Below are 14,806 nucleotides of genomic sequence, written 5' to 3'. Positions count from 1 at the left end.
GGTTCCTTCCCCTCACTTCTGGTGCCCCACGTCTGACTGGAGATGAGGAATCTTACTACTAGCATGTCAGTGGTGCCACTGAGTTCATGGCTGGGTTTAAAAGTCAAGGCTCCTCTCAGCAACAACAAAGCTAGGTCCTTTTTCCATTTTGTGGCAGGCGATCTCTTGAGAACTTCCCCCCTCAACACCTTAATGAGTCACCTTCTTAACTGTCTACTTTGGGAAGGTGGTAGGGGGCCGATACCAGGCCCTTAAAGTTTGCAACCCAAAAAGAGAACCATGCAGTGCGCCTCCTGCACCTCTGTGGGACAAACTCAAACCTGGATGGCTGGCGTGGCGTTTAGTAGGGTGCTTTCCCCTGAAAGTAACAAAGAGAACCCTCATGAAAGCTATTAAACATATTAAAAAAATACAAAAGTTATTTTTTCCTTTTGATTGCTATTTACTTGTGAGACAATATTTGTTAAAAATATTACTTCTGTCTTTGAGAAGAGATCATTCTCTTCATATAGTATGGAAAAATAAACTCTACTGAACACAGTCAACATTCCCCACCACTGCCAGGGCTTTTGGCTTTCACATCTCCAAACATCATCACCAGTGTAAAAGCTCATAATCTGGGGTAGGCAAATGCTTTTCACTGCACTACCGAGTAGTAAGAAGAGGAAGGTGGCAAGGCCATGAGGCATTGTGGAGGGAGAGAAGCACAAAATAGGATGCTTTGTTTGCTAACAAAATGAAAACATGGTAGCTTCAGTTCCTCCTAAAAGGTCATGGGTGTTCCCTCATCTCTTCTGACCATTCACAGCCCTTGTGAGCCATGGGGGACTACTAAGGGAAGGGTAGGGAGCCACACAGACCACTCATCAGTATCACTGCAAAGGAAGGCTCAATTTCCATAGCCAAGGTCATCTTAAAACACTGAGCTGGATGAATGGGAGAAGACAAAGATACATAAAAACAGTAAAATGTTTATTTCTTAGAAAAAAAAAGTGAGGAAGAGGGATTCAAAATGATTGCAATCACACTTCCATCTGCATCTGAGCAAAGCCAATGTTGCAAGCTTAATCCTTGGTTAAGGTATCTATTAGATGGAACAACCTGCTGCGCACTCCTACGTCACTTCCAGGAGTCAGGTCACACCATGCTTTTAACTGGTAATAGCTCTTCTACTTCTTCAGAGCAGAGGAACAAGGCTGGCCAAAACCACCACCTCATTTCCAAAGCTCAACATTGCCAGCGACAAGCAAGGCCCAGGCTGTCTCTGGATGGCTTGGGAGAGATATGGAGGAAAGAGGGAAGGAAATGCTTGACTTAGAAGCAGGACTGGCCTAGAAGTTTGATATGAGTTCACCACTACTTCATCTTATAGAAAATAGGTTGAAGAGCATCTGTAAAATCAATAGTATCTTTAAGGTGAAACTGCAGAATTTTGCTGCATACCTGGACACAAGAGAAGTGAAAAGTTGCAACAAGTTTAACTAGCAGCAACAAAGAAAGTTCGATATAACAGTTTTTTGTTTGTTTTAGCAATATTCCTTTGCAAGTTCATTATGAAACACTGTAATTTAATGGGGCATACGATATGGAACGATCTTCTGTTGCTATAGTGCTGTTCATTGAAGAGAACCGACCTTTGCAAAGATTGCAACTGGGGTGTAACCTATTTACACAGTAGTAGCTCCTGGTCTGAGTGATAGAATTGGTGCTATGTGATATCCTCTTCTTCCGAACAGTAATCCCGACCCTTGGAGGAAAAAAGAGAAAGAACAACACGTGAATGAGAAACTCAAAGCATTTCAGAGCTTAAAATAGTTACTGGCAATCAATTTTCTTTCAGCCTGAGACTTCTTGTAACAGAATCCAGGCTTTATTAGTGATTACTTGGCACAAAATAGATACGTCATAAATACAAGACAGAATATGTCTGTCTGTCTGTCTATCTATCTATCTATCTATCTATCTATCTATCTATCTATCTGGTGTGAAAGTTTTACCAAGCCCCAAATAAGCCCTTACTTTTGTTGGTAAGAATTTATATGAACCTGTATAACAGGTAGCCTTGTAAACTGTGGACAAATTACTCAGAAACCCGTTTCTCATCAGGAAGAGTCAGCAAGTCTCCTTCAGCTGCCCATGTCCTACAGCTACATCCTCTGCCTGCAACTTAAAATTCCACAAAGGGGAGGACTTGTAACTCCGGGATATCTTAGTTTTAATTCATTCTAAGACCATTGGTTAAAAACTTTATGAAGACCCTTGGGCCTGCTGGGCTTCAGACTTCATATCTGACCTTGCTTGGATAAAACACACATTTTCTGGGTCAGTAAATCATCACAGATATCATAGGAAAAAGACCTAAGCTGCTGCCTCCTAGGGTCATAGGTAAAGGCTTTTTAAAGTCAAATGTTGTTAATTATTATTATTATTTATTTTTTTTTAGTTTATCCTTTATTACACACACACACACAAAATCATTTCTCAGACTTTTGGCTAAGATCAAGTGTATTTTACACACAAACGTCTCTATAGAGCAAAAAAAAAAGTTCACATTAAATTTGAACTCTAAATTTTAGAATGGTTGAATAAATGTCATTCAAACTGCCAAGTGTAATTGAGACTAACGGTCTCTGAAAATGCCAAGCAAGACAGAATAGGGAATCCCAAATGGTTTTTGATGTACACTCATTCAATACCACAATTACTTATACAGAGGAAAAGACGAATGATTTGACTGGGCAGCGGTTATTGTTAAAGAAAAATAAAGTGGAAAAACTGAAATATTTATCAAGAAGTGATGAAAGCCAGGTGTGGAAAAAGATTCTGTAAGGGAGAGTTTCTGTACTGCTGAGGAAATAGCTGTACAATGTCAAGAAGGAAATGAGCGGGATGCGGGGCAGGGAAAGCTACCACAGGACGATGACATGGTCACAAAAGCAGGGCGCACACGGCAGCTTGACATCTTGCTGGGCTGTGGTTTGAAGATTTCCCTTCATGACTATTAGGAATTTACCACCAAACATTTGTGGCTGTCTCGTTACTGTTACTATTTGTCTTTAAAAATATTTCTTGGAATTCCCTAAATGTCCTGTGCTGTGCATGTGCTTCCACATGCTGTATGTGTTTCGCTGGAATGGCTGGGTGGTTGTGCGGGTATCAGTGGGAAATTTTCAAAAGACAATGCTTCAGTTTGGAACGCTGAAAGTCTATTCCCACATACTTGTGACAATAAGCCAATTATTCTGAATTATTAATATATATTTATACATTGAGCAAAAATACTGGCAAGTAGGACTGATAGCATGGGCTGGGTCTGGGGGTTCCCACAACGCAGTAGAAATTCCTACTCCTGTTAATTATTATTATTTGTATCCTTCAACTTTTTTTTTTTTTTTTTTTTGTGGTACTGGGGATTGAACTCAGGACCCTGAACTTGCCAGGCAGGCGCTTATTCTACTGAGCTATCGTCCCGGTTCTCCTTCAATTTTTTAATGCAAGCTACATATTCTAATTTTGGAAGGGAAATATTCCCTTAAAATCAAATTTTCTAAAAAGCTGAAAAGTAAGGCCCCAAGTGTCAACATGTAAGTAAGTAATAACACTTTTGGACATGACTGCTACTCAGATGTACTGAGTGTTTCTTTGTTCACAGCATCTGTGAACAGTTTCTTCATCTACAAAAGGAAGACAACAGCAATTCCCACTTGAAGGGGTTGCCCAAATAAAGTGACTAAAGAGACCTAGCCCACAGTGTTACACACAGTATGTGTGTGTATGCGCATGGGTGTGTTTGATAAATTAAAAATGTTGCCCTATAATAACAACTCCAGGCCTGTGAAAGTATGAGGTCACCTTGTCCATGCTAAATGGCCCCTGACTGCTTGTTCTGTTTGAAAGTTATTCATTGGTTGCTGTGTTTTGCTTTCCTCCACCATCGGATTGCTGGCCCTCACCCTGCTATATGCAAATTTCGGAGTCCAGCATTATCTCCAGGTTTGATTTATTTATTTATTTATTTTTGGTGGAACCGGGGATTGAACTCAGGCCCTTGTACTTGCCAGACAAGCGCTTATTCTACTGAGCTATTTCCCCAGCCCCGATTTACTTGTTATAGAAAACCAAACCTCTCCTGGGCAGAGAAAGTGGGTAGCCAATGGCCCTGAGGAGAGTAGTGTATATTTAGCACTTCTTCCCCACTGATAGCATCCCTGGCCAATGCTCAAGCTGATCCCATCCCTATTCTTGGCCCAGACCACCCAAGAGACACTGTTTTGAGTCACCTGTTGGAGAGGTAGAGAGGGGACTTTTGGGGTTCTTGATCCCAAAGTGGGAAACAGGTCACACAAGAACATTTGGACACAGTGCTATAAATGTCAAGGGATGCCCTCCACTTATGCTTAAGAGATGACACTCAGAGAGTGGACCTGCAAATACAGTGGGAGCTTGGCTGGGGATAGGGCTCATGAGATTTCATTTGGAAGGAAGTGTCACTGTAACGGTTTAGATCTACAAAATGTTTCCAAAGGCTCACATGCTCAGAGTTGATCGGCTTTGAGATAGTGATGGGATCACCACGCTCTAATTTCATCAAGTGGATTAATCTACTCACAAGTTCATTAGCAGAATTATCAGGAGGTGTGGCCTAATGGGAGGAGGCAGGTCACTGGGGAGTACAATACCCCTTAGGCCTTCCCTCTCTGCCTACCAACCATCTCGCTCTATTTTCCAGGTACCTTTGGGGGAGCAGCTTCCCCCCACATCCTTTACCTGGTTTCTGCCTGGGAGCCAGATGACCTTCAACGGAAACCCCTGAAGCTATGAGTTGGAAGAAATCTTTACCCTCAAAGCTGACCCTTTTCAGGTATTTGGTCAAAACAAAAAAAAAAAAAATTGACTAATATAGGGAGATCTGAGAAATTACCAGGCTTCCTGGGTGTAATAATGGCTTTAGGCCCTGATGGTTGTGATTAGGGCAAAGTGGGAAAATAGAGTGGCTGGTAGGTATCTACAAATGTTACATGTTATGAATATTATTATTTATACTAGATTTTTCATCCCTGGGACACAGTACCAACACCCATGACTTGAAGGAATTCCCTTCAGGTGGGAACTGCTGTTATTTTCATTTTGTAGATGAGGAAACTGAGGCACAGGAGGGTATACATGTACCAAAAAACACTCAGTACATCTGAGTAGTGGGCATGTCCAAAACTGTCATTACTTATTTATCTATCGACACTTGGGGGCATCCTTTTCAGTTTAGAAAATTTGATTTTAAAGGAACATTTCCCTTCCAAAAGTAGAATATGTTGCATTAAAGAGTTGAAGGGTGCTAATAGTAGTAGTCGTAACAGCAATACTCCACTTTACAAAGCTGAGGTACACGTCTCTTTCCAGGGGTCCATTCCCGGATCACCCAGCTCCACGGCAGGAGAAGCTGCTCTGCTCAGGGCTGCTGAAGTGGAGCAGGGGACAGAGCAGAGGACGGAGCTCTGGGCCATGTGGAGCAGCCGCACTCCTGCCTCCGTGAGCCACCCGACATCCAGGAACATGCTTTACTAGTCTGCTGGGTGATCCTAAATCAGTCAAGTGGACACAATTAAGGTAACCGTCCTACGGTTACTACTGCTGCTACTCTAATTGTTATTATAAACTCTGAGTTTGCTCAGGCTTCTGGTGGAGGAATAGGGATGGTAGAAGGTGATGTCCTTTCCCTTCTTATGTCTAAACGAGGCCTCAACTCTAAGCAAAGCCAATGAGGCGCCTCCACGAGGAAGAACGTGGAAGCGAGGGCAGAGCGATACACGCGTGGCCACGCCCACGCCGCCGTGCGCGAGAACTGCGGCACTCGCTGACAGAGCAGTGTCTGCAGCCCTGCAGATGAGCTGCAGCACCGCGTGGCCAAAGGACTAGTCCAGACCCTCTGATAGCACAAGAAGGGCTTCCCCGCCTACTTTTTGAGGGACAAAGCTAAATAAGCTCTCTGTATCAACAGAAGGCTGAAACTTCCATTTCCTAAGCATTTGTTGCACTAAATTATGACTAAGAAGAAGAAAATACATTAGTTGCTTTCAGATATTATTTTTTATTCATATCAATCCTGCAGGTTAGACGAGTCCTGTTAGTGATGGGAAAAATTTCACAGAAGCCCAGGACCACAGAGCTAACTTTTGTCAGGACTGCAGTGATTTGATAACCAAGTTCAAATTCCAGTCAGTTTCATTTCTGTTACTACCACCTGCCAGCAGCTCTGTGAACTAAATATTTTGGCAGCGAAAAGCTCTGAAATCAAAACACATCGAAGGCAGGAGCCTCCATATGGTCATCCAGGGCAGGGCCCAGTGCCCTGAGGAAGCTGTTGTTGGAGGCGCTCTGTCTCAACACCGCAGAGGCCTTATTTGCACATGGACCCTACTGGGCAGGACAGGGAGCTGGCCTCTGTAGCATGACTTCATGTCACATTTAAATTGTTAAAGAACTGTGCTAAAAAGAGAACTTCAAAACCTTCAGCTGTCAGAAGGCAGGAAGAAGGAATGAGGTTTGGGTGATGCACAGCAATCCTCTTGGCTGAAATACACCCTCCCCCTGAAGAGGACCCCAAGTGCAAGTCTTTGTAAAGATGTTTGCACCATTAGCATTGGGGACAGTGAGTCGCAACTGCAGCCCTGTGCAAAGCATGCACTGCCAGGTCACCAGGAGGCTCCTGTGGCTGCAGGACTGGGAAGTGCTAAGGATACCGACAAGGAAGGGTTGTCTGAGAGAACCACAGGAGCATCATGGTGGAGAACCAAAAAGCTCCAAGAAACTCTTGCCTACTCAAGCTTTTCTGATCATGCTCAGCTTTGTGGAGGTCTCCCGTGCCCTCCCCAGTACTGGTATTACTATTTTCTTTTGAACGTGAAAGAATTTGTGTCAACTTGGAACACACATTTCCAAAGACCTAGGGAAAGATTTTTGTTTGCTTGCTGAAGTTTCTAGGCTAAGAAGTTTCTAGGGAAGAACATTATACTAATTTTATTTTATTTTTAAAATTTTTTTTAAATTTATGTGTGTGTGTGTGTGTGGCCAGCTCAGCCCACCAGGGGGCAGGGCTGGCTGCCATGTGGTGCTGGGGGATTGAACCGCGGTCCCTGTGCTTTGCTAAGCTTGTTCTAAGCAGGTGCTTTAGACTACTGAGCCATCTCACCAGCCCCCATTATACTAATTTTAAATTCTCCCGTTTAGAGAAGAACAACTCAAAGAGTGATTTCAAATAAGAAACTTCCTCCAATGTACCTATAGTACATTTTTTTACTCAGCTTTACTTTTTGTTGTGCGTGTTATTGGGGATTGAAATCAGGGCTGTGGCACTGAATTTACATTCCCTGTTCCCTTTCAAATTTTGGGACAGTCTCATTAAGTTGCCTACGGTGGGTTTGAGGTTGAAATCCTCCTTAGCCACTGAGAGTGCTGGAATTACCTGCTTCTACTCAGGTTTAAAATAGACAGGGTAGGGTCTGGGAGATAGCTCAGTGGTCTAAGTGCCTGTCTGTCAAGCACAAAGACCCGAGTTTGATCCCTGGTACTGCATGCTGTGCTGGCCCTGGAATCCTGAGCATACCTTGCTGGCTACTGAAACTGGGAGTGGTGGCACAAGCCTGTAATCCCAGTGCTGGGGAGGCTGAGACAGGAGGATCACTATGAATCTGAGCTGTGTAGTGAAACCCTATACCAAATAAATAAATGATAAAAAAAATAGTCTAGGTATGGCTACCCAGCTGTAGGTGTGACTCTGACTCAGAAGTCGAGTATCTTTCTGTGGATGTGCATGCGTTCAATTTAAGGAACACCATTCCTCAAACATGTGACCATCAGCTGAAAACTGAGTATTTTCCCTTTAGTGTATTAGGTCATATCAAGGTTCATATCCTTTATTATAGCAATTTGAGAATGAGAATTGGAGATGATACACGATTCAAGGTGGGAATGAGGACTGAGTGGAAGCAGGCAGAAGAGATCTTATTGCAGTGATGTAAATGTACACACAGTATGAACAAGTTTTAACTTTGGGGGTGGGGTGTTGCTGGGGACTGAATCAGGGCCTTGTGCATGTGAGGCAAGTGCTCTACCACTGGACAGCTTTTCTATCTATCTTTCTATCTATCCATCTATCCATCCATCCATCCATCCATCCATCCATCCATCCATCCATCCATCCTTCCATCCATCCAACAGGATGAAGTACCCACTGTGTCCCAAACAAGGAGGCCCCTCTCGTATGTTATATTGCTTTTCCGTGCCTTGCTGTCTTTGCTCACACCCCTCTCCAGCCTCCTCTAACTGGTTACTTAGCCTTTATGATCTCCACACTGTATCTTCAAGTGAAATTCCCCAGAGGCTCTAAGGATGACCCTCCTGTCCCCACCCCCATAGTCCTGCCATCACCTGCCCCTTGTACAGTAATTCTGGCCAGAGTGTTTGCCTCTTACATGCAGGGTGGGAACTAATTCCTGAGCACCTTCATCTTTTTGGTGCCTGGTGGAACCCTAGTGGCCCACACTGCATGGGTTAGGAACCCCTGGAGGGAGGTGGGGTAGAGTGGGGCGGGTGCAAGGCTGTGGAGTGGGGCAGGGTTATATAGGAAACATCCTGGTACTTTCTCGAGAGAAGGAAGGTGCTGACACTCTGCAGATCATGTTGTAAGAACCAAATCTTTTTATCAAATCAAGTGATAGCAAGTGTTGAGCAAGGAACAGCAGAGGCACAGCTACTGTTTTAAGAACAGTGTGGAACTCAGGAAAGGGGGCACAGGGCTGCATGGAGAATGGACTACAGTGGATACCAGAAAACCACTCTTACAAAAAAAAAAAAAAAGAAAACCACTCTTACTTAAGTCCTACCCATATGACCCATACACGCAGTCATGCACGGTGCTCTTCCCATAATGTTCAGTCAGGCATTTTAACCCATCTTTTGCTGTTCTCACAAAATTCTGAGTTAAAGAACCTTGTAGGTATGGGCAATTGAGTCAGGTACCTAAATATTCTAGGCAAAACTCTCATGTTTAGAAAAAAAAAAAACAAGTTTTGTAGTGAAGCTGCATGGCAGAAGTTGGTTTTATTTTTTAACGTATCTGGTTGTTGCAGGGTCTCATTACTCTGCTTGGACTCATAGTGAGCCTCCTGCTTTCAGCCTCCCTAGTGCTGGGATTACAGACTATACCGAGTCTGGCTGGCTCAGCCCGCCCTGGGTGCAAGGCTAGCGTGGCATGGCATGCCTGGGATCCAACTGCAGTCCTTGCACGTGCTTAACCTTGCCTAAGCAGGCGCTTTAGTCTGCCAAGTTATCTCATCAGCCCAGAAGTTGGTTTTAAAGAGGCTTATTGCTGCCTGAAATTATTTGTTATACTTGTCATAAAGTTGGCTTGTGCTGATTGTTGATTGAATACTCAACTAAAGAATTCATCTTCTTCTCCTTTAACTATCTGGATGACACAGAGGACCTCTGTTAGTTTCTGGCCTCTGCATTATTTTTGTTCTACCCCTTCTCTGCTTCTTTACATGGTTCCTTTCTTAAGTATACTGTCTGTGAATCTCAGTTTCTCTTTCTTTTCTTCTTTTTTTCTTCATAGAAGTGATTTTTCTTTATTATAGGATCATACAGAATAGCTTTGGAAATACTTTGACACTTCATCATACATTTTCAAACATGCAGAGCACAAGTTTCATTTAATTAATTTTAAACCACTCCAGACAGAAATGGGGTGACACTAGAGAACAGCAAGCTGGAACCTGAGCATACAGCTTCCTTCTTTCTAACAGCAACAAAGAGGCCATTACGCTGTACCATGTAATAGAGCTCTTTAAAAGTGGGTTTTTAGTAGTTACAGTAGGCAGAGTATTTGGAAGTTTAGCAGACTTTTGGTTTAAACCCAGGATTTTAGGCATTCTTGATGGCATTTTATTGTGAAGGAAACAAGGGTAAATTCAGAAGGTTGCAAAGCAGTTCTATATGTGTTAAGTTGCTTTGGGAGGTTCTATCAAATAAAGTCTTCAAAGTTTTCTTCCTTGGTCAAGGGTGACAAATGGATCACTTCTGTTGGAAATCTGCTTGGTGAGGCTTGCCTCATATTAGTACCTTCTTGAAGGTGCATGGATACATTTTTGTTTTTAAGTAAACACAAATCTTGATTTTTCCATAAACAACTTTGTTGGGAGTTTACTTAGTGCAGGGTGCTTGGAAATAGTATCTTTTTGATGTTGTATGAACATACCCTTGTCCTTTTTTTTGTACCAGGAATCAAACTTAGGACCTAAATAAACCCATACCAGGAAAACTCTGCGTCTTCACTGGCTCCTTTGTCACACTTTTACCAAAAGTGTCTGCCAAAAGTTCTCTGTCAGGATCTATTGATTCTCTAATTGTGGCCTGCCTGACCCTTTCAATATACCTCTTGGCATAGCATCTGTCAAGTGTTCTATGCTAGGATCAAAGTAGTTTATTAACTATGAACTGTCCTTCTCAGCCTTTACCCTGTCCGTAGGGTTTCACTCCTTTTTGGGTGGTAAATAATATTTTGATTTATAAAGCACAATTGCTCCATCTGAATTTCACTTCATAAATTTAATGAGCATCTTTGTTCCCTGCCCGCCTAACAATTTGTTTCTGACTTGTTCCTCCATATGCTGCATGACCCTGGAGCACACAGCGCGTGTTTTCACGAGAATCTGGACATTCCTGAATTGGAATCTATGAGCAACATAGCCACATTCCACAATCTGAGCACCTATGAGTCACTAGCCAGAATCCATAACAAACTGGAGGAGAAGGAAGCTGAAGGAGTGGAAGAACAGGTATCTCTAGGGCTTTGGGGCTGGCAGCTCCTTCTGCAGGGCTGTGGTGGGGGCAGCGGTCACCTGCTGCTTCCCCAGGGCTGGAAGTGTCACAGCCTTGTCAGGTGTGGATCCCTTTTCAGCACTATTTTCATTTGCAGTCCAATGACAAATTATAACAATTTTAAATGCTGGTGAAATGCTAAAGAAAAGCAAGCAAAAATAATTAGCTGCTCTGTTAAAGTCTCCTCCCCTGGCTAACTTCATTAGAAAAATCATTTGAGGCATTAATGGCCACCTCTGTCTCTAATGAGCTTTATCCTAATTACACTCACATGCTATTATTTCAGTTGGAAAAAGGTCTGGTTGGTAATGAGCAGCAGTGTGGCAACCCCTGACTGTGTCTCTGACCATATATAGGAACGATCACCATGACAATAACAGCGGTGACAAAAGCCCCAGTAACTTGGGGCTTTTCATTTCCAAGAGAGAAAAGTATTAACTAAACAGCTTTCAACTCTCAACCAAGTGTTCACTATACCTGAAGCTCTGCTCTACCAACAGTAAGGAGGGTAGTTTTGAGGCTTTAAGTACATTTCTCAAGCTTTATCTGACGTTGGTACTGGGCTGTTTTCAGTGGCACTCCACCCGACAAGGAGACCTGCAAGACTGACAAAGACTGTGGGGATGGATACTGCACTGTGCTCACCAATCCTAGGCCACAAGGAACTGATTTCCTGGAGCAGTGGTTGGCAGACTTCCTCTGGGAAAGTCCAGAGTAAATGTTTTAGGCTTTCTATTCCACATGGCTTGCTGCAACTCACTCTTAGCTAATGCGTGGACACCACCATAGATAAAAGTGTTCAAATGAGCATGGCTAATTGTGCATCCAAATTTAGATTTTCTATTTTCACATCTTCTTTCATTTGTTTCCCAATTATTTAAAGATATGTAAAAATCATTCTGGTTCCATGGCTTAGACATGGCCTGGTTGTTGTAGTTTGCCTGACCCGTTCTAGAAAGCAGAACTGCCCTCAGTGGATTCACAAGCCTCTACGGCTGGAGGAGTGTGCCCTCTCCCCGAGAGATCAAGCAGCAGAGATAATTTGTGCCCTGAGAGGTATTTCTCCCAAAAGGAAACAAGAATTCTACAAAATTCCATTTTTACAAATGTTTGTATTTTACAAAACAATTAAAATAAAATAAAAATTAAATTTAAAACTACAACCTATTTCGCCAATGAGTCTTATAGTTTTATTTAGAGCTCTATCCATTTGTGTGTAATTTTTCTATGATTTCAATCCTGTTATACACATAATTCTTTATTTTTATTTTTTCACATTTTCTTACAAAAATTTGCCCTGTTGTGATTCACTTTTTAAGTAATGATAAATGATTTGCCATTTTTTGAAATTCTTTGTGGAAGATTTCCAGGTTGTTTGGTGGGCTTCATTCATTGACGTCTTAATTAGTGTACTGTCAAATGTAAGATTCAAATATGATTCCCTTGCCCCAGGGAAATCTGGATAGACTGGGGCTTCAGGGATTTTCCCTAAGTTCTCTTTTGGACAGTGGCTTCAGAAAATCTGAGATTTTAATTCGTTTGCCTCTTGGCAGAGTTGGGTCTTTTAGGTAAACTAAACATCTTTGAAGTAGTTGCTTTTACCCTAGAATTTACGCTGAACATGGAGAGAATACCTTCTTTCCTTGCAGTTAATGGAGAATGGCCAGTAGGCGTCAGCTGAGGATCAACTTTCCGGCTGGATTACGAAACCCAGCAGGCCTAGATCAGCCCCTCCCCTCACAGCGCCTGATACTCTTCTGTTGGTGACTGACCCAGCCAGTCACAGGGGAGTTCGTGTGGGATGCTGTTTGCTCCTCACACTGTTCCAAGGACTGGGTTGACCAGTGAGGGAGAAGTGAGTGACTACTTTTTAAACTGCTTCTCTTTCTTCTCACAAGGGGAGTGTCCCTGCTGGCTGGATCACAGGCTTCGACTCTCCTTTTCTGTGCCTTGGGAATAGGAAGCACATGCTGCATCTGCGCTGGCAGGACCCTGTCTATAGGAGGCAGAGAACAGTGGACTGGCCAGAGAGGATGGAGAGAAGCCTGGAAGGCAGTGAAGAAGGCTTCTGGGGTGGGGAGGACACTTTTACTTAGCTTCCTTCTTCTTCTAGGGCACAGCTGAGGCCAAGCTGGATACATCCCAAGAGGGCAAAACTTGCAGGGTCTAGGGGACTTCATTATGGAACCTGAGGCAACAATTGCCTGATTAACCGGACATGTTTCCTAGGAATGAACACTTTAGGAAGATGACAGCAGAGGAAGGTGCAGAGGGCACATAGGGGGCTGCATCCGTCGCACTGACTGATGTGAAGACTGCTGGGTTATGAAGAGCTGATTAAATTGAGTTGACACCCATTTTACCAATTGTCCAAAAAGAACAGCTATTCATGGAGACTAGGCATCCGTGTCCAGACGGAAAGTCCTGGGAACTAGGACTGATTTCAAATGATATCTAAAAGTGGACTGTTTCAAGTGCCTTCGAGCAGGGCTCACTGCCCTCTAGCAAGTGTTTCCAGGGGGTTTTCTTCTACCCAACTGCACATCTGGGCTGAAGTGAAAGGTGCGAGCGAGGCCAGTGACCAGAGTGTGGTCTGCTTTCTTTCCATTTGACATTTTATCACAAATGTATTCCTCTTCCTGTACAGTTCTTTTGACCTTGAGAAATTTAAAAATTATAGGATAGTATAAAGAATGGAACAAACAACGAATTCCTACCACCAAGGTAAGAGATAGTAGCACTTCATATACCCCTACTCATTTCCACTCTCCTACTGAAGAAATTAAATTACTACCCTGGTATCCTACCCCCATTGCCTTGCTCACTAAGAGTCATGGATTTAGTGTTTGCCCTTTGCATTTATTTTGCTTTTTATTTTTTGTGTTGGAAATTGAACCCAGAACCTCAGGCATGCTAATTATGTGTTCTGCCACTGAACTACACTCCCCCAGCTTTGAGTTTAGATAATTTAATATTTGTGTAGTATTAAAACTATACGATAGTCCGGCTACACCATGCCGGTGGGAACTGCTGGTCCTAGCCCAGGCGCAGCGTGGGTGAGATACTCTTCCACCCCTTTGGGACCCCCCACCACTCTTCAGCACTCCCTCCCCACCCCGCCCACCGAGCGAGAATTTCCACCACATTCTGGGGACTCCCAGATCCAGTCCTAGCCCAGGCCTGGTAAGTGTGTGAGAGAGCTTCCTGCTACCCTGCCAGTCCCAGCCCAGGGGCAGCATGGGTGAGACCCTCTTCCACCCTCTTGGAACCCCCCCCACCACTCCGCAGGGAAGCCCCAGATCCAGTCCTAGCCCAGGCCCTGGTGAGTGTGTGGGAGAGATTCCTGCTACCCTGCGCGGGCAGGACCTGCCGGTCCCAGCCCAGATGCCGGGTGGGTGAGACCCTCTTCAACCTCGTTGGGACCCTCACAACCACTCTGCAGCACCCCCCCACACTGCCTTCTCAGTGAGAATTTCTGCCGCACTCTGAGGACCCCAGATCCAGCCCTAGCCCAGGCCCAGTGAGTGTGTGGGAGAGCTTCCTCTCCCCTCTACTCCACCTTGTCCCCTCCAGACTCAGCTCAGGCCTGGCATACAGGACTGGGTGAAACGCTTCAGCTGCAATCCCTGTAGAGAGAGTAGGGGAAAAACCCACCCAGCTAGTCCAGGAGCAGAACATCTTGCCAGAGGGGCACAACAGTATTACTCCCAAGGGTGGCAGCAGGAAGGAGCCTGAGCACAGCAGCCAGACACAAGCCAGGCACAGCAGGATAAATCCAAACTTTGTAGATCTGCACCTGAACTTCAGTAGGTGCTAAGGTTATGAGTGCAACAAAGATCTACAACAAAGGTCAGAAGACAGTGCTACACAAAATGACAATGAGAAGGAGCAAAATGCAATCTCAGAACCCAAGGCCACCCATAACAAGTGC

At 43.9% G+C, this 14,806-nt stretch overlaps 1 protein-coding gene across 1 annotated transcript in view; it reads right to left on the bottom strand.

Annotated features, from left to right (window-relative positions):
• Nucleotides 1-951: 951 nt before the first annotated feature.
• Nucleotides 952-14,806, bottom strand: part of CUNH1orf21 (chromosome unknown C1orf21 homolog) — a 164,524-nt gene continuing 150,669 nt past the window's right edge. The window contains exon 5 of the mRNA XM_004646597.2: nucleotides 952-1,747. Within this exon, the coding sequence (XP_004646654.1) occupies nucleotides 1,709-1,747 (39 nt within the window). The 3' untranslated portion in view covers nucleotides 952-1,708. The remainder of the gene's footprint in view (nucleotides 1,748-14,806) is intronic.

The sequence above is a fragment of the Octodon degus genome, unplaced genomic scaffold (genome assembly GCF_000260255.1).
Source record: "Octodon degus isolate 3935 unplaced genomic scaffold, OctDeg1.0 scaffold00273, whole genome shotgun sequence".
Classification (NCBI taxonomy): domain Eukaryota; kingdom Metazoa; phylum Chordata; class Mammalia; order Rodentia; family Octodontidae; genus Octodon; species Octodon degus.
Note: the sequence above shows the minus strand (reverse complement) of the source record. Positions and strands in the feature narration are given on the sequence as shown.